This window comes from Odocoileus virginianus, chromosome 13, assembly GCF_023699985.2.
Source record: "Odocoileus virginianus isolate 20LAN1187 ecotype Illinois chromosome 13, Ovbor_1.2, whole genome shotgun sequence".
NCBI classification, from domain to species: domain Eukaryota; kingdom Metazoa; phylum Chordata; class Mammalia; order Artiodactyla; family Cervidae; genus Odocoileus; species Odocoileus virginianus.
This window is the reverse complement of record NC_069686.1, coordinates 8232363-8252476: the sequence shown is the minus strand read 5'-3', so window position 1 is coordinate 8252476 and position 20114 is coordinate 8232363. Positions and strand designations below refer to the sequence as shown.

The 20114-nt window shown below is 36.7% G+C and overlaps 1 protein-coding gene across 2 annotated transcripts in view; it reads left to right on the top strand.

The window, feature by feature from the left end:
- The first annotated feature begins 7011 nt into the window (after window positions 1–7011).
- Window positions 7012–20114, top strand: part of DNAJC10 (DnaJ heat shock protein family (Hsp40) member C10) — a 53242-nt gene continuing 40139 nt past the window's right edge. The window contains exons 1-8 of one of the 2 annotated variants that reach the window (XM_070475917.1): window positions 7012–7359; window positions 8018–8073; window positions 9012–9361; window positions 11027–11189; window positions 12677–12727; window positions 18639–18721; window positions 18953–19084; window positions 19638–19731. In XM_070475917.1, coding sequence (XP_070332018.1) covers window positions 9158–9361; window positions 11027–11189; window positions 12677–12727; window positions 18639–18721; window positions 18953–19084; window positions 19638–19731 — 727 coding nt within the window. In that variant the 5' untranslated portion in view covers window positions 7012–7359; window positions 8018–8073; window positions 9012–9157. Of the gene's footprint in view, window positions 7468–8017; window positions 8074–9011; window positions 9362–11026; window positions 11190–12676; window positions 12728–18638; window positions 18722–18952; window positions 19085–19637; window positions 19732–20114 lie in introns of both variants that reach the window. The other variant, XM_070475916.1, reaches the window with a different exon arrangement.

Below are 20114 nucleotides of genomic sequence, written 5' to 3'. Positions count from 1 at the left end.
TATGGTAGACCAACCAATGAAATGTAATTACAATATGGTGTGGTAAATGGAATAAAGGATGGAGTGATCAAATATGCTTGAATGGCTCACAGAAAATTAATGTCTAAAAGAAACGTGAACTGGATCTTAAAAGATGAATAGCAGTTCCTTAGATGGAACTCAAAATTGAATAAAACAGTCCCCTCATTATAATATATCTCATGCATATATGATACAGTGATTGTATCAACTTTTGATGTAGTATTATACTGAAGCTGGCAAAGCTTTGGTTTCCCTGAAGCAAGTGGGCACCAATTATCTGAAGTAGAGATCTGTCTTCAGATATCTTTTTCTTTCCCACCATGACCAAGTCATCAAAAGCATGTATCATGATTAGCACCAAGATCTTGCTATCTAACTACCACTCTCCTAAAGAATCAGGACTTTATAGAAATGACTGGTATCAGGGCTGAGGCAGGAAAAGTACTGGATAAGTCTAGAATGTCTTCCTGTGCATTAAAATAAGCAAACTTAAAAAATAATGAGGATTGTCAAAAAAACATGAAAGTCAGCTTGAAACAATTCCAAATGGTCAAATCCATAACAACTTAGGCATCTAAATAATTTGTCAGGCATTAAAAATCCATAGTAATATATTTTAACCCTTTAAACAAAATAGGAATCCATGAATCCATAACATAAATTAATGAATAAACTGAAAGTTTGATGAGGAATAGTGTCATTGGACCATAAAGAAGGCTGAATGCCAAAGAATTGATGCTTTCAAATTTTGGTGCTGGAGAAGACTCTTGAGAGTCCCTTGGACTGCAGAGAGATCAAAACCAGTCAATCCTAAAGGAAATCAACCCTGAACATTCACTGGAAGGACTGATGCTGAAGCTGAAGCTCCGATACTCTGGCCACCTGATGCAAAGAGCCGACTCATGGGAGAAGACCCTGATGCTGGGAAAGATTGAGAGCAGGAGGAGAAGCATGAGATGGTTGGATGACATCACCAACTCAATGGACATGAGTTTGAGCAAACTCTGGGAGATAGTGAAGGACAGGGAAGCCTGGCGTGCTGCAGTCCATGGGGGTCACAAAGAGTCAGACATGACTTAGTGACTGAAAAAAAAGGGTATTCAGAGAGTGGCACAACTTAATTACAAAAAGGAAAAATGTAACTTTACAGTGGAAAGGAAAGGCTTCACAGATAACCTCTTTTATCAAATGATCCAGTTTAACCTACCAGCAATGGAACAAATTAAGATTTGGGACCACGTGATAGCATGCAATGAAAACAGCATAATATTACTTCTATTATATTCCCGACAAAGATGTATAACCCAAATCTAGTCATGAGGAAACATCAGACAAGCCAAAAAAGGGAGACATCTATAAAATAACTGGCTTGTATTCTTCACAAGCATCAAAGTATTGAAAGTCAAGGAAAAACTGAAGAACGATTCCCAACTGAAGGAGTCTAAGGAGTTATGACAACTCAATTAAACAAGCAGTTCTGTGCTGGATCCTGCAAAGTCACTATTAGAACAATTGGCAAAGCCTACAAGGATATGAGGATTAGGCAGTAGATTAGATGGGGATAACCCATGCCAGTGTTAGTTCTCTGACTTTGATGACTGTATTGTGGGTATATAGGAGATTGCCCTTGTGTGTAAAAAATACATACCACAGTTTTGGGAAATAATGGGAAAACATCAGCAACTTACTCTCAAATTGTTGAAGAAAACAAAGCTATTTGCATTATATTCTTACTTCCCTGGTAGCTCAGACGGTCAAGTGTCTGCTTACAATACAGGAGACCGAGATTCAATCCCTGGGTTGGGAAGATCTCCTGGAGAAGGAAATGGCAACCCACTCCAGTATTCTTGCCTGGAAAATCCCATAGACAGAGGAGCCTGGTGGGCTGCAGTCCATGGGGTCGCAAAGAGTAGGACACGACTTCGCTTTCACTTTCACTTTGAATTGTTTTGGAAGTCTAAGCTTGTTCAAATTTTTTTAATAAAATAATAACAATAACAATGATGATTATGATGGTGTTCTACAGTCTATAACTTATCTTTTTCTTGCTCTTAGGAAAAACAATAAGAATCCTTAAAGTGAACTATAAGCCTTTACATGATCATCCTGTCACCTGTTGACTCTTCATTAGGCTCACTGCATTCTCTTCTTTTTGTTCCTCAAACAACCCATGGACTTTTGAGGTACAAGTTCATGCTCTTGTCTTCCCTCTGCCTAAAACATTCTCTAATTCATTGCCCATATACATTAAATTTCTTTTTTTAATCTTATTTATTTTGGTAATACCATTACAAACTTTTGCCTCTCCAAGGTCAGTTTTCCCTGAATTATTCTCACAGCGCTGTGTATTTTCCCTTCATAATTACAGATTTCCTTGAATATAAGATTAATGTGTCCTCCATTATCCTACCTCTCTGGGGTAGAGTTTTACCTTTGTTCATCATGTTATCCCAACGACCAAGCCCAGAGGACAATAAACAATACTAGTGAATAAATGAACTGTTTGAGATCAATCCATTCATTTGGGCCCTTGACTCTCCTATGTATCAGCCTTCCTCTTTTTTGGCCCCTAACCAGATTTAAACATGTTCAAGTCTTTTCAAACCTACAGCATTTCCTCTCTTGAATCCACATCCTCCTTGAATTGCAGTAAGTTTACCTGTTTCTCTCTTCACTCAAACTTGCAGTAGATTCCTGTAGACTTACAATTTCCATTTCTTCAGCTCCCATCCAATCTCCCGCCCACTGCAACCTGATTTCCACCCTATCACCCACTAAAATTGTGCTTTCTGTGGTGGCTATAACCTCCAAACTACTAGACTCAATTAACAAGTTTTAGTTACTATCTTACCTTAATTTTTCTCACTAACTTCCTTGTTGTTTAGTTCACATCTCTAATTATCTCATTTTTGACTCTTTGATGAGGTCTTCTTTTTCAGATTACTCTGCAAATTAATTTGTTTATTAAAAAATATATTTATTTAGTACCTACCATAGGCCAGGAACAACTGTGGATACAATACTAATTAAACAAAAATCCCTTTCTTTGAGGAACTACATTCTTCTGTTTTTTTAATTAAGGTAGAAATTCACTTGCAGTATTATATTAGTTTCAGGTGTATAACATAAGGACTTCCCAGATGACACAGTGGTTAAAAAAAAAAAAACCACCTGCTCATGCAGGAGACATAGGAGATCTGGGTTCGTTCCCTGGGTCAAGGATATCCCCTGGAGGAGAAAATAGCAACCTACTCCAGTATTCTTTTTGCCAGAAAAATCCCATGGACAGAGGAGCCTGGCGGGCTATAGTCCATGGGGTTGCAAAGCATCAGTAGCAACTGAGCACACACATCTATGCGACATAACATTTGATAATTGTATATATTGTGAAATCATCACCGTAATAAGAATTTTATAGAATTTGATCCTTGTGATAAGAACTTTTAAGATCTACTCTTTTAGCGACTTTCAAATATGCAAAACAGTGTTATTCACTATAGTCACCCTGCTGTACTTAACATCCCTAGAACTTATTTCATAACTGGAGGTTTGTAACCTTTTGCCCCTTTCCCCCATTCCCCCACTCCTCCCCTCAGCCTCAGGCAACCACAAATTTATTCTCTATATCTATGAGCTTGGTCTTTTGTTTTGGGTTTTTTTTAGAATGCACATATAAGTGAAATAACACTCTACAAGCTCATTACTCTTAGCATAATACCCTTAAAGATCATTCATTTGTCTCAAATGGCAATATCTCATTCTTTTTATGGCTGAATAATATTCCACTACATATATATATATATATATTTTTTTTTTTTTTTTTTTTTCTTATCTACTCACCCTTCAGTGAACATTTAGGCTGTCTCCATATCTCTGCTAAGGTAAATAATGTCGCAGTGAACATATTGCTGCATATTTATTTATAATTAGTGTTTCCATCTTCTTTTGATAAATACCCAGAGGTAGACTTGCTAGATATTGTGATAGTTCTACTTTTAGCTTCTTGAGGCACCTCCATACTGATTTCCACAGTGGCTACACCTATCTACACTGATTCTCACAGTGCACAAAGGCTCCCTTTTCTCCACGTCCACTCCAGCATTTATCTCTGTAACAACAGCCATTCTAACAGGTATGAAGTGGTATCTCATTGTGGTTTTGATTTGCATCTCCCTGATGAGTCAAGGCTATGGTTTTTCCAGTGGTCATGTATGGATGTGAGAGTTGGACTGTGAGGAAAGCTGAGCGCCGAAAAATTGATGCTTTTGAACTATGGTATTGGAGAAAACTCTTGAGAGTCCTTTGGACTGCAAGGAGATCCAACCAGTCCATCCTAAAGGAGATCAGTCCTGGGTGTTCATTGGAAGGACTGATGCTGAAGCTGAAACTCCAATACTTTGGCCATCTCACGTGAAGAGTTGACTCATTGGAAAAGACCCTGATGCTGGGAGGGATTGGGGGAGGAGGAAAAGGGGACGACAGAGGATGAGATGGCTGGATGGCATCACCTACTCGACGGACATGAGTTTGAGTAAACTCCAGGAGTTGGTGATGGACAGGGAGGCCTGGTGTGCTGCGATTCATGGGGTCACAAAGAGTGGGATATGACTGAGCAACTGAACTTAAGTGAACTGAACTGATGATTATGTAATAGGGAAGAAACTTTGTATTCTATTACAAGTTAATCACTAAAGGGATGGTGCCTATAAGCTTAAATTATTCATAATATCCATCTCTGGGAACCCAGCCTCCCAAATAATGAGCATTAAGCTACAATTCCTTTGTATAGCTCACAGGAAACAACCTGACCAGGCCCACCGGTGAATGTCTACAGGCAGGACAAAATTAACACAACCCCTCTGGAGGTTGACCTGAACCAGGAAACATTTGACTTTACTCCTTCCACTTTTAGTATAAAAGAAGCCTAAATTCTAACTCATGCAAGATGGTTTTTTAGGACACCAATCTGCCATCTTCTCAGTCTGATGGTTTTCTGAATAAAGTTGCTAAAAAGCTGGTCTCTCCATTTATTGGAATGCTGTGCAGGAAGCAGTGAGTATGACCCTGGACTCAGTAACAATTAGTGAGTCTGAGCATCTTTTCATGTACCTATTGGACATCTGTACTTAGGAAAAAAATGTCTATTCAGATCCTCTGCCCATATTTTAATTGGATATTTTTAAAATTTGTTTTGTGAGTTTTTTTGCTATTCAGTTTTATGAGTTTTTCATATATTTTGAATACAGATGTTTTATCAGATATGTGATTTACAAACATTTTCTCTCATTCCATAGATTGTCTTATAATTTTGTTGATGTTTCATTGACTATAAGACATTCTTAATGTTAGAGTTTCCCAAGATTTTATCCTTGGTCCACAACTTTTCTTATTCTGCATACTTTTTCTGAGTAATCTTATTCATGCTCATGGGTCCAACTACCACAGGATAATCTCCTGTTTTCTTCTCTAGTCTAGACACTTTCCATGAATATTATACTCTGTGTCTTTATTTCGACATGATCTAGGAAATGTGAAATAGATATATCCAAATCAGAAGCCTTTATCTTTTCCCTAAATAGATCTTCATTCAGTGAGTGGTACTCAGCCACCTAAACCAGAAGTTAACCTTAGGTCCTTTCTTTATCTCCCACATCCAACTATTACCATTTCTTGCCAAATTTACTTTTCTGTTTTCCATTTCTCCAGTCATGGCCCCTTTGTATTCACTCTCCAGTAGCTACCAGAATGATCCAAAATACAATCTCAGTCCCTTACTTAAAAGCTTTAAATAGCTTTCTTATTATCTGAAAGGTAGTCTTCATCATGGCATAAAACCCACTGTAATGTGGTCCCTTCTTGATTCTCCAGTTTTCCTTTTTGCTTTTCAATTTACTCTAAAGATTTTGGTGGCTCACAGTGTGGCATAATGATTAACATTACAGTCTCTGGAGCCAAGCTGCTCAGGTATGAACCCCAGCTCTATCATATATTTACCTTGTTTTCCTCAACTGTGAAATGGATATAATAATAGTCCCTATCATATAAGAGAACTTGGAGGACTGAATTACATGTGTACTTAGACCAGTTCATGGCACTCCTTAGCTACATGAGGCTACTTCTAATATTTCTGCCTGCTCTGGCTACTTTCTCTTCTTTCCGGTCAGGTATTAGTTTAGCTATGGATCCTACATGCTCATCATTTTTTAACAAGATGACACTTGATTTACTACACGTGAAATTGTTACCAATTACCACTTATATTAAGGTTGCTGTCATACGTAGGCATTCTTTTCATTAGGATGTTTTTTCTTTTCATGGTTGCAAATGCATCTACCTCAACTGTTCTAGTTATATTGTGTGCGCGCTCAGTGTTCTCAGGCATGTCCAATTCTTTGTGACCCCATGGACTGTAGCTCGCCAGGCTCTTCTGTCCATGGGATTTACCACTCAAGAATACTGGAGTGGGTCGCCATTTTTTACTCCATGGGATCTTCCCCACCCAGGGATTGAACCTCTGTCTGTTACCTCTCCTGCACTGGCAGGCTGATTTACCCTTCCGGGAAGCCTAGTTATAATGCTGCAGATCAAAATGCAGTTTCTATACCATATTATTTAGATATAAACGTGGGAGAGAGGAGTATGCACAACTCCCCAGTTTCCAGCTTGAATGACCAGGAAGTCGGACAAAACAGTAGAACACTCACGTTTGTCGCCTACACACACACTCATAAATATTTTTATTTCTTCCAAATTTCCTACTGCCTCTTCACTCTAGACTGACACTGCTGTCAATGTCACTTCAGGTAATCCCTTTTCCTTCAAAATTTCCCCTTGCTGCCCCACTCACCCACCAGACAAGTACTGTAATGGTTCTGCCTTTCCCTTTAAGAACAGGGTCAACGAGAAATTGCACGCCTAAACCAGCCCTCGGAATAGTTGCCGTAACCAGAGCAACGGGAGCAGGAAGGGGCGGGATACGTCGTCCTGCGTCCGGCCCGCGGCCCGCGCCAGCCGCAGTGGTGCGGGTGCGGGGGCTTCGTGGTTACAGCGTGTTCTTCAGCTCCGGGTTGAAGCCGGAGCCGGAGCCGGATTCCGCGCCGAGGGCCACGTCAACCTAAACCTACACCGCCCTCCCCACCCTGTTGGGCCCGCAGGTCCTTAGGCGAATCCTCCCAAGCTGCGGCCTCCCCACCTTTCCCACAATGCCCCGCGCCAGGCCCCGCCCCGCCTCGCCTAGGAGACCGCCGCGCGAGGCGCAGACCGGAGCCGGCCGCGCTGCTAGCTGCCGGTGTGGCTGGTCCAGCCCCATCCCGGGCGCGGCGGCCCAGCGGTCCGCGAGTACGTGCTTCCTTCCGAAACGCATAGGTTGTGTTTGGCCGTGTGGGGTCCGCCCCCGGGGATTGAGGATGGGGAAGTAGCTGCAGGAGACGACCCCGCAACACCGAGGTGGGCTTGGACCCGGGGCCGGGGCTTTGCTGGAGCTGGTGGCGGCCTGGGCTCTCCGGGAAGGGAGGGCGGAAATGGCCTCTGCGCTGGAATCTTCCCCCGCGCTCTTCTCTCCTGTGGCTGGATTTTAGTGTTCTCGCTCCCAGTCGTCTTTCCCCCTGCTAGCCACACCATCCTTTCTTCAGTGGTTCCGCGCCTTTAGTGTCTCCCTTTAGCCTCAGTTATCCAGATTCCTGGCACACTAGCCCGGTCTGAAGTCTCACACACCAGCACCCCTTGGCTCCCAATGTCTACATCTTTCCCCAGTCGCCGCAACCCATTCTGAAGTGGTGGCTGCAAGGAGTTTGTGCTGCATTTACCTGCAGCTTCTACCTGTCCCCGCACCTCGGCGCGCAGCTAGTCCGGCACGCCCACGCTGACTTTGAGAACCACCGCTGCGCAGGGAACAAGTAGCACTTGTCAAATGGTGTTTGCTAATATGATCTCTGTTTTATTCTAAATGTCTTCTAGTCTGGATGTTTATTAATCTCCATCGCTCTATTTTACAAAGGTTTTTTTGGTGACGTGAAAAGGAAGGATTAGAAATGAATCGAAAACCGTCCACAGGTGAGAAAAAAGTTACAATAGGCATTTAAGATTAAAGGACGAAAGGAGGAACTGAGAATGCTCGGGAAGTTGGGTTTTTCGAAACATTATGAGATCTTTGAAACTAAAGTATATACAAATTTGCATGTGATTTTATTTTATTTTTATCCTGCCCAGGTTGGCGTGTCTGAATAACTGATTGCTGCTTTTCTGTTTTTCTATTTTTATTTATGCCAAATGTAAACTTTGTAATGAAATTACAGTTAACTTGCAGTTATTATTCTGCTGGTTATATAAAATAGTAACTGCTTAGATAGAACAAAAGCACCTTCTGAGAAAATTCAGAAGAAAAAACGGGGACTTTGTACGTTGTCTGTTACAGTGATAGAAATTCACTGCCGTTCTACTTGCATCGGTTTTATGAAAAATACAGACTCTTTGGAAGGATCTGGTGCTTCTTTCTTGTACCCCCAAAAGATATTTCCTACAAGTGAAATTTGATTGAAATGAAAACTGGATAGGCGTAAATGGGTGGAGAAATAACCAAAAAGGAAGCAGATCAAAAGGGCCAGTCTTAAGCTGGGTAGAAGAAGGAAGGAAGTAGCTCTTCACCTCCTGTTCACCACCCCCCTCCCCTGTTGTGATGCTGAGAGAGCGAATTGCTGCATTTGTTTCTAAAACGTTCTAGATAGCTGCAGCCACACCAGCTCCCTTTTCTTTTTTTTTTTTTTACCTTTATCTGCTGTCTTGACACAAATGATCGCATGCACCTGGCTACCTAGATAATGGAAGAATGAAGCAGGCCCCCAAAGAACAGGGCCTGAGGCACTCACCCTGATTTGCCATTTACTGGAGATTATATTACTGGTCATGTTATTTAATAAATAGTGCTGTTGATGGGTTGGGGTTTTTTTTTGTTGTTGGTTTTTAATGTATTTTACCTGATTTTTTCTCTTTAGATTAACATTTGGGGAGACAATTTATGATGCCTGTTTCACTTTTGGAGTAATGTGGACAGAAGTTCTCAAATTTGCATATTACATCAACTGGAACCAGTGGCCTTATCTTAATGTTTATTTAAATCAGAACTTGTACAAGAAAAACAATGGGAATCTGGTTAAATAAAGATGACTATGTCAGAGACTTGAAAAGGGTCATGCTCTTTTTTCTAATAATGTATATGGCCATTTTAGTGGGTACAGATCAGGATTTTTACAGTTTACTTGGAGTATCCAAAACTGCAAGCAGTAGAGAAATAAGACAAGCTTTCAAGAAATTGGCATTGAAGCTACATCCTGATAAAAACCCGGTAGGTAAAAATTTCTTTTTAACCATTTCTGATTAATGTGTTTTAAATTAGTGCTCAGAATTCTTAAGAACAACCACTACTAGTCAAAAATCACAGTTAAACATCTGTGCTAAAAACAGGAAGCTAAATAGTCTAAGTTTAGAGGAGTTAAAGGAATGTCAATATCAAAATGCAGTTCTCTCAATTTGAAAACTAATTTCCAGCAGTTCTATTACAGATGTTAATCACAGAGTAGAAGTAGTTTTCTTTGTAAAGCAGGTTAAAATGAAGTATTTTAGAACATTAAGAAAAATTATTTGCTTAGAACATAGAGGGTGTGTCTTGCTAAAAACAGCAGCAAGAGCTGTTAACAGCATGCTTCAACTTTTTTCTGCTATGTACAAATCTAAAACCAGAATCAGAAAGTATTACAAATTAAAACTTGGCAGCCAAATCCAGTTAATGCCGATCATAAATATTTGGTTATGTATTCCATAATGTAATCTTTCAAAACTGTTTGAATTCTTAACATATTTTTATTATTTATCTCATTTCATTTTTTTTCTTAATGAGATTTGATATTCATCATTAAGAAAGAATTAACTATAATTTTCTAGGTAAAGTTTTTATTGTTAACTTCAATAACTATTTTTTAAATTATTTTTACTTATTTTTATTTTTGGCCACACCACTCTGCTTGCTGGATCTTCCCTGACCAGGGGTTGAACCCAGGCCACTGCAATGAAAGGAATCCTAACCGCTAGGCCACCAGGGAAGTCCCTAGATAGAATTTTAAGTAGAATTATTTTATTTCCATCACATAAACCCGAGCAATAGAATTGGTATTTCTCTAAAACTCTTGTTAATTGGTAATCTTTTCCTGAGATCAATATTTTGTTGTGTTTAGGATTTTCATTTTTACAAATTTTTCTTTAAATTTTCAAACGTCATTTCTTTTAAGTTTCTGTATGAAAGATGGTAGACCCACCTAAGTACTTAATTCAGCAGTCCCCAACCCCTAGATGCTAATTCTTGAAAATTTAAAGTGGAGCTGATGTAATAATAGAAATAAATACACAATAAATGTAGTGTGCATAAGTCATTCCGAAACCACACCCCACGCCCCATCCCATCTGTGGAAAAATTGTCTTCTTTGAGAGGGTCCCTGGTGCCAAAATGGTTGGGGCTTGCTGATTTAAATGAAAGCATTCTTCAAAAAGCAATTCTATGAAACACTGACAAATAAAACATATCAGTCCAGTTTTGAGTTATTACTCTGGTATTAGTTCTTATGTCATTATAATCTATTGGGTTACATACTTTTTTTTTATTTTGCCTCAAAATTTGCCTAAAATTTTCTGTGATTGTTTTAGAGGTCACACATGATATTTACCATATTGTTTCCAAGGATTCATTAGTCCGGTTTCTCTGTTGTATCTATTAGAGGTCGTATTTTATGACCACCTCTGTCAACCTCTTGAGGCATTCTCATTTCTCTGTTACTTTTCTTATTTTTTTAAGATTGTAGTTTTTTAAAAATACTTTTTTACTTTTTTATTTCAATGTGTGATGCCCATTTCATATTGTACTACTCCTCCTTGTCTTGGTATCTACTCAAAGAATTCTCAGAATTAAATCAGTTAATTGTGTATCTGAAACAAATATTATATCTAATATTTTTAATAGAATAACCCAAATGCACATAGTGATTTTTTGAAAATAAATAGAGCATATGAAGTACTCAAAGATGAAGATCTGCGGAAAAAATACGACAAATATGGAGAAAAGGGACTTGCAGATAATCAAGGAGGCCAGTATGAAAGCTGGAATTACTACCGTTATGATTTTGGTAAGATGATAGATATTCCTTATGAAGTTATTGTTTATTCAAGTAAATTTAGAAAATTAATTTTGTTTCACCAGTTAGCTTATTTATGTAATTAATGTGCATCACCCTAGATCCTCTTTTTAATGCAACATGGGAGTGGAATTCAAGAGGAAAATGAAGTAGTATGTAGATACCTGAGTAAATATGGAGGTGTTTTGGTCATAATCTTGTTAAATACTTAGAACAATTGTATTTAATTTTTTAAAATATTTGTATTAGAAGTTAAATATTGAAGCCTTCTAGTATTTTTAGAGTATCATATTTTCCAGGAAAGATTGAAGTTTCCTTTAATAGTGGTCACTTCAGTAGAAATACCATCCTTCTTAATTAGTAATGAGTAATGGCTTAAGGTGTGACAGGAATGAGAAGGCAAGAGCAGAGAGAGTCAACAAGTGAAAGAGATCGAGGGAGGGGAGAGTAAACACAGGTGTCACGCGAAGAGGGAGCCTGCTGATAGCAGTGGTCATGTACTGGCCTCAAATGCAGGCTGAGAAGCGAAGTATGCGTTTATCTTAGAATCAATAAAATATTTTCAGTTTACATCTGGAGTACTTATTTCTCCAGACTGACTTTTCAATATAGTATTTTCAGGTATATTCACTATCGTTTGATAATCTATAACAAGTGTCAGTAGTCAACTATTTCACAGGCTAAGTCTGGCCTGCCACCTGGTTTTGTAAAGTTTTATTGGAATACAGTTTTGCTCATCTGTGTACATATTATTTTTCACACTTCAGGGCAGAGTTGCATAGTTGTGACAAATCGTATGTCTCACAAAATCAAATACTAACGTCTGCATATGTCTATCACTTAATATTTACTCATTGATATTTTATATACTAATGAGAAGCTTTCCTACATTGGTGTTATTATAAGAAATAAATTTTATATTTAAGTTTGCCTCTGCTTCTGCAAATACTCTAATTATATAAGACATTTAGTGATACAGAACATTTTTAAATGATAGCACATTAAAAAGAAAAACATGCAGTCTGAAAGTAGCATACTATTGCCAATTTCCTGGTTTGGATATTGTACTAAAATTACATAGTATGTCACCATTGGGGGAAGCTGGGTAAATGGAAGTCTGAGCTATTTTCACAACTTAATAAAAGTCTATAATTATTTTCAAATAAAAGCTTTTTCAAAAAAAACAATAAAAATTTTCTGTGGAGGTGAAATTGTGTGCCTGTTAGGAGCTACACCCCCAACACAAATACCTGTGACAGTACATATCAGGAAATGTCTTTTGATCACTCTTTAAATGTATCACCACTGTTACTATTTATTCTTTGCTTTACCCCTAGAAAAATAGATTCTTAGTGTTGCATATTCTTCAACTTGAGATTTAGAATAATTTTTGATGATTGAAAGAAAATGACATTTTAATGTGTTTATTTTTATGATGAAGTTTTAATTTTATAATTTTATTTACTTCTAAAATTAAGGTATTTATGATGATGATCCTGAAATCATAACATTGGATAGAAGAGAATTTGGTAAGTTTGTGCATTTATGATTTTCCAAAACTAGTTTAAGACCAGTCTCTTTAACTAAAATTCCCTCAAAGACAAATGTATTTAGAATTTAGAAATTTTTCTAATTTTAGCAAGATAAATGGTATATATTGTATTTTAAATAATGTTTTATAATCACCATCGAGATTTTAACAGTTTCTTTTATTGTAGATTTTAGCGTATCATCAACTTTCCTTCTATTATGTTAGTGAACTTTTCTAACATTCCTGTGTATTAATACTTTATTCCTCTTATTTGGCAGTTGAGGAAACCATAGAAGTGCTAGCAACATCCTCAACATTCTATACCTGTGTGTTTGTGTATAATTGACACATTTGAGATAATGAACCAATATCTATTCTATTTCTCTATATTTTTTCACATTTAAAAAATTGTATATTTAAGAGTATGTTATATGAAAAAAAGCCTAATACAAAAATGTATATGCAGTATAATACAGATCATACAAGTGGTGTACATATATATGCATAGAGCATAAAACCTGGATGGGAACAAAATTAAAATATCAGCACTGATTAAAAACAAAGTTCTTAACAGAATGTGGGGCAGTATACTATTTTTTTTTTTAGTATACTATTTTTAAAAAATATTTATGCAGTGAAATGCCTCAGTATGTATACTAAATGAAGTAAACATTATACATAGCCCCCCCATATCAGTTCAGGATAAGTTTGTATGCCATGTGAGCTTCCTGCAAACTTGCAGAAATACTTCTAGTTTTGTGTTTCAGAGTTTTAAATAAGTATGTGGTCATTTTTGCAAGTAGATTTACTTTGATCTCTGTGAAAATGGATATAAAAATATACTTCTGTACTTTGCAGTGTACTTTAGAAAACGTTCATTATTCTTACACTTTCAAACTAGTACACTTTTAATAAAATATTCTACTTTAAAACTATATTTTACCTTAAATCATATTTCAATTTTATTTTGCTTTGTTACAGTTTCATTTAATTAACTAAAATAACTTACTAGGTGCAAAACATATATAGTTTCTCATTTTAATAAACAATGTGTTACAACCAGTGAGTTTTTTACAGTTCCTTGTAAGCAAAAGTTGCATCATATTCATATTTTCTACAACATAGTGAGTTCAGGTCTGCAAGGTAGCTCTTCAGTACATTATTTTGTTTAAAGTCTTGTAGTGAATACCTGAATAAGTTCTAAGGAACATTAATTAATATCTTTATAAAAGAAATGGAAGAAAATTTTATTTGTTTGTTATTATTGGTAGACAGAATTGATACTCATGTCACAGGCTGGCAGAATCATGACTTACTGGCAGGTAGTTATATGAACCTATTGCTTTTTATGTCATTATTGTCTCATCTGCTAGTCTATCAGTAAGTATTTTGTGGTCCTATGGTACAGAAAACTTTGGAATTAGAGATTGAGAAACTGAGCAAAACCTGCAAGCTGATTAATCCATGAACCTACCCAGAATGAAAGACTTTCTTGATGGCTGTATTGCACATGGGTTCAGACTTTTTCCAGATTAGTCATTACAGAGAAAAGGTTAAATTAAGAACTGCTAATAGTTCGTGGAGAACTCCAAATAGTAGTTAAAAATAGATTACAGTCACAAAATCTTAGAGACAGTTATTTAGAAATAATTAAATGACGTCGACAGGTCCAGTGCAAAGTGGCCAGTATTCCATTTGAACTCTGATACGACCCTGTGTGTGACTGGACTAAGGCAGGGTGATCCCAGAGTTTCAGTTGAAGAAGCCGAGCGAGGAGGCCTAGGATGGATAGTCCTTACCCGTTTGTGCTTATGTAAATATCACATCCGCCTACTTGGTGTGGGTCTCTTCCTGTTACCAGTAGTTTCTACTTTTGGGGTTACTTAACTTGTCTTTTGTGTAACTAATAAGTAATTATGAAGTTATTTTTAAGGTGTGCTGTGTTCTTTTGCTCTAGAGAGAAATTATGTTTTCTTTTGACTAGAGTCACTAACAACCTTAGATCAGTTTTTTCCAGGGATTGAAATGATTCAAAAGCTGAGCTTTGGACTTGGACAATACCAGCCTCTTTTCAGTTCACCTTTATATATAGAACCCTCTCTACGTGTGCCCTGAACTTCATTTTTGTGTCTCTTGTCTCATGAATCTATTGAAAGCTCTGCTTAGTTTCTTGCCTATCGAGAGGTGGCAAACATTGGCCCCCTGATTTCTACCTCCTCCCGTTCTTAGGGGTCCCGTAATTCTTCAACCGCATTGGTAACTCTGACGCTTTCAAGGCAAGTCTTTTGTATTTTGTCCAATTCTTCAGTTGTGGTGGGAGAGTTAATCCAAATTACATCAGTTCAATTCAGTTCAATCGCTCAGTCGTGTCCAACTCTTTGCAACCCCATGGACTGCAGCATACCAGGCCTCCTTGTCCATCACCAACTCCCAGAGTTTATTCAAACTCATGTCCATTGAGTCGGTGATGTCATCCAGCCATTCTTATCCTCTGTTGTCCCCTTCTCCTCCCGCCTTCCATCTTTCCCAGCATCAGGGTCTTTTCAAATGAGTCATTTCTTCACATCAGGTGGCCAAAGTATTGGAGTTTCAGCTTCAGCATCAGTCCTTCCACTGAACACCCAGGACTGATCTCCTTTAGGATGGACTGGTTGGATCTCCTTGCAGTCCAAGGGACTCTCAAAAGTCTTCTCCAACACCACAGTTCAAAAGCATCAATTCTTCGGATTACATAGTTCACTTTTATCAGGAGTAGAATTCAACTGTGATACAAAAGAGAAAATGTGATTAATACACTTCACTTTGAAGTTCTTATCCTTCCCATTAAACATGATTTGTATTATCTTTTTAAAAGTTACAGAAAAGTATTACATCGTTACTAAAAACAAGTTCTAGATAGTATCTGCAAAACCAGAACATCCTGCACTTAACACTAGTCATTTGGAGTAGTACCCACACAATACATGAAGACAAACTCAAGAAATGAAAGAGGAACTCAAAGCACTTTAGCTTTTTTTTTTAAACATTTTTCTGGGGCTAACAGAAGCTGCTAGCTATAATTGTAGAAATATTAACAAACATTAGCTGTATTGTTTAGAAATTGAAAGTCACATTTTGAAATATACTTGTTCTTTTCTGGGTCACTGAGTTGTACAAAAACATCTCATTGAGCTTTGATAATAGTTTTACAAATATTGTCAACAGTAGTGGGAACTGGGCAGATGAGAAGTACTCTATGAAAACAAAGTACCAAGGTGGAAAACAGTTTTCTTTTCATTCTCATATGGAGGCAAATTTAAATAGAAAAAAATTTTCTTATAATGAGAATGCTCAGGATTTTTTTTTAACAACTTTTATATATAATATACAGCATTGTTGATTATAGTGTTGTACATTACATCCGTAGTAGTTTTTTGTCTTGTAACTAAAAGTTTCTTCCTTTTGACCACCTTCATCCAATTACCCCTTTCCCCCACCTGTGCCTCTGCCAACTGCAAATCTGATCTCTTTTTCTGGGAGGTTGTTTTTGAAGTGTAATGACCTACAACACTGTATTAGCTCCTGTTACACAGCATAGAGATTTGTCATTTGTGTGCATTTCAAAATGATTGCTACAGTAAGTCTAATTACAATATGTCACCATACACAGAAACTGTATAGTTACTGAGGATATTCCTCACACTACATAGCAGTCTGTAAGTTGCTGATCTCATAGGTTCAAACTCATTATAACAACCCTACATTTTACTCCCCCCACCACCACATTCACAGATTTTAACATCATATTTTATATATTTTTGTATGTTTCTTAATTACTTCTTGCAGGTATAAATGATTTTTCTATTTTGTCTTTTAACCTTCCTACTAGCTTTATACATGACAGATTTACTACCTTCTCTGTATATTTGGCTTTAACTGTGATATTTTTTTCCTTCCATAATTTTCATCTTTGTAGTTGTGGCCTTTTCTTTTTTCACTTAGGTAAGTCCCTTGTGGCTGACTCATGGTAGTATATGGCAGAGGCCAACACCATATTGTAAAGCAATTATCCTCCAATAAAAGAAAAGTTAAAAAAATAATAAAATTTTAAGAAAAGAAGTCCCTATAACTTCTTTTGTAAATATGGTTTCATGGTGATGAACTCTTAGCTTTTGCTTCTCTCTAAAACTTTGAATCTGTCCTTCAAATCTTAATGACAGCCTTGCTGGGTAGAGTATTCCTAGCTGTAGGTTTTCCCTTTCATCACTTTAAAGATGTTCAGAGAACTTAGGAGAAGATTGAATAAACAGAGTGAGAAGTTAGAAGTTTTTGAACAAACAGAAAACAAAGAGCAACTAAACAGAGGTGAGGAATGCAATAACTTAAGTAAAAAATACGCTAGAAGAAGTCAACAAGTAGATTATATGATGCAGATGAAGACAGTGGAAATCACTGAAATGGAACAGAAAAACAAAAACAGTATAGAAATGAGGACAGTTTACGAAACCTCTGGAAAAAAAAAAAAAAAGAAACCTCTGGGACGTCATCATCCATACTAACACTTGCATGATAGAGGTCCCAGAAGAATGGGGCAGAGAACGTGTAAGATTTTACCTCAGTTCCTACCAGTTGGTGGTCCATGGCAGCATGGCAGTTATTTTGACAACCTGGATAGAGTGGTCTGTTCATCAGACTTTCTAAACTTTGCCAGAGAACAGCCAACAAAATCCTAATGTACACACTTGGCCTGTAATTTTTCCCACAGATCCATGTGTCTTGGCATTGAAATGTAGGTGAACATTACTGCAGACATTACTAATTAACCTGAATCAGTTATATGTATTTCAAATAGTATGCATGTTTTGATGTCTTAGTATAATTTATTATGACTTTTGGAAATTTTCTTTCAAAATTGCTGATTTTAGTGTGGAATTATATGGAAACTCTTTAGCCAAAAGCAAATTGTCTTAAACTTTTTGTCTTGAATGTTAGAGCACATCCGTACAATCATAAAATTTTTAAATGAATGGATTTTGTTTGTATCAGGTCCTTTATAAGTTAGATTATAACGTGTAATATAATTGTTGAGTAAATATTATGTAGTGTTTGGGTCTATTATTTTAGCAAATATGTATTCATGTTTTGAATTGTTAAAAACCTTGATCTAATACTTCAGATAGCGCAGTTTTCCAAAGAAAATGTCTTATTAAGAGCAAAAAGTGAAAGTGAAGGTCGCTGAGTCATGTCTGACTCTTTGCAACCCCATGGACTATACAGTCCGTGGAATTCTCCAGGCCAGAATATTGGAGTAGGTGGCCTTTCACTTCTCCAGGGGATCTTCCCAACCCAGGGATGGAACCCAGGTCTCCTGCATTGCAGGCTGATTCTTTGTCAGCTGAGTCACAAGAGAAGCCCCTACTAAGAGCAAAGGTTAGGTTTAATCTGCACAGCCCTTACTGTCACATAGGTCGCTGACTGCATTCTTCTGTAATCTGGAGCAGCCGTCAGAGTTTGACTGTGTGCTAAACCGGTGCTGCAGATGGTAGAAGAGCCTGAAATCCCAGTCTCTCTGGTCATTTCTCCATTTCTGTCATCCATAAAACCTCTGTGAGGTTTGACTGTTGCTTCCTTATGTTGCTTCCTTTACTTGTACAGCTTCTTAGTGACATAGATCATGCTGTTCAAGATTGCATCTTATTGAGATAGAGCTTGGAAGAGGTTTTTTGTTGTTGTTTTGTTTAAAGGTATTGTTTGACAGTTGAAATAGTATGTTTTCTTCTTATAGAAAAGAAAATGTATAGAAAATGATAAAGGCAGTATGAAAGATGTATGACTATTTTTTTCATTTTGATCTCAAGGAAAATTTTGAACTAAAACATGTACAAACCTTTAGTAAATAATCATAAGTTGTTCGGTTTATGTATTTTTAGATGCTGCTGTTAATTCTGGAGAACTGTGGTTTGTGAACTTTTACTCCCCAGGGTGTTCACACTGCCATGATTTAGCTCCCACAGTGAGTATTTCTACATCCTGATTATTAAAGTTTTACTATTTACCGTTTATCTATTATTTGAGTGTTTTTAAAAATATGTTAGGATTTGACTATCAGAAATAGCTATCATATTTTTTCACATGTTTATGGTTTTATCTCATGAATATATTCTCTTTTAAGGAAGTGCAGTTTGAAGAATGTTCAAGGAAACGTAAATTATTTTATCAGAGAACTACTTTTTTTTCTTCATAGTGGAGAGACTTTGCAAAAGAAGTAGATGGATTGCTTCGAATTGGAGCAGTTAACTGTGGCGATGATAGAATGCTTTGCCGAATGAAAGGAGTCAACAGTTATCCCAGCCTCTTCATTTTTAGGTCTGGAATGGTAAGATATAAAATTGGCTTTTTTTTTTTTTTTATTTGATGGAACACTATAACAAGAGGAATACTAGAGAAAACACAATATGTGAATTTGTAGAATCTTTTGATTTTTCTTATTTTAGGTGCTATCTAACTATGCTATAGTCATAATAAACACTTTTTATTATACTGTAAATACTTTGAGATGATATTACTTTAACAAAATGTTTGCCAATTTCAGTTTCCATCTTAAGGGATATAATGATAACCAATATGTGTGCTGTACTTTATAATTTACAAAGTATTTTACAGGTATTTTCTCTCATTGAATATGAAGTTCTAATTTCCCTTTCTTTCCCCAGTGTTAAGCGATAAAACTGAAACTAAAATAATTAAAAGTAATATTATTAAAATGTCTGATAGGGAATCCGTGCAATCAAGATTATTAGCATGTCATTTAGAAAAACACTTTACCATTGAAAGACATATTTTACTTATTCAGAATAATGGAGAATCAAGGTATTTGTTTGAGTCTTAAAAAGTAAAAGATGTTTCTCTTTTTATAAATGAAAATATAGGCTGCAGTGAAGTACCATGGTGACAGATCAAAAGAAAGTTTAATGAATTTCGCCATGCAGCATGTTACAAGCACAGTGACAGAATTATGGACAGGTAATTTTGTCTTCATAATTTGCTTGATTTTCAAGGATACTTTGAATTGGTATTTCAGATTTTTCAGTAGTAATATTAATGTTCTGGTCATATTATCTTTTCCATGCTTCTTAGAAAGGAATTATGTCATTTGTTCTGAGCTCTGCTCAATAGTAGGCCTTTAATAAATTTAATTTATACAGAAATGAAAACAAGTTTGATGTAGGATATGGATATGAGATGGGGCTAGGTGAAAAGGCAACTTTGAAAGTACAACTGAATATTTAGTAAAACAAGTGTTTTCTTTCTTCCATAAGTATACTATATCAGGTGTAAATTTATGCCTATTCAATTTAATTTTGAAGTTTAAGAACTCTTCTAATCTCAGGCATTTAATTCATCAG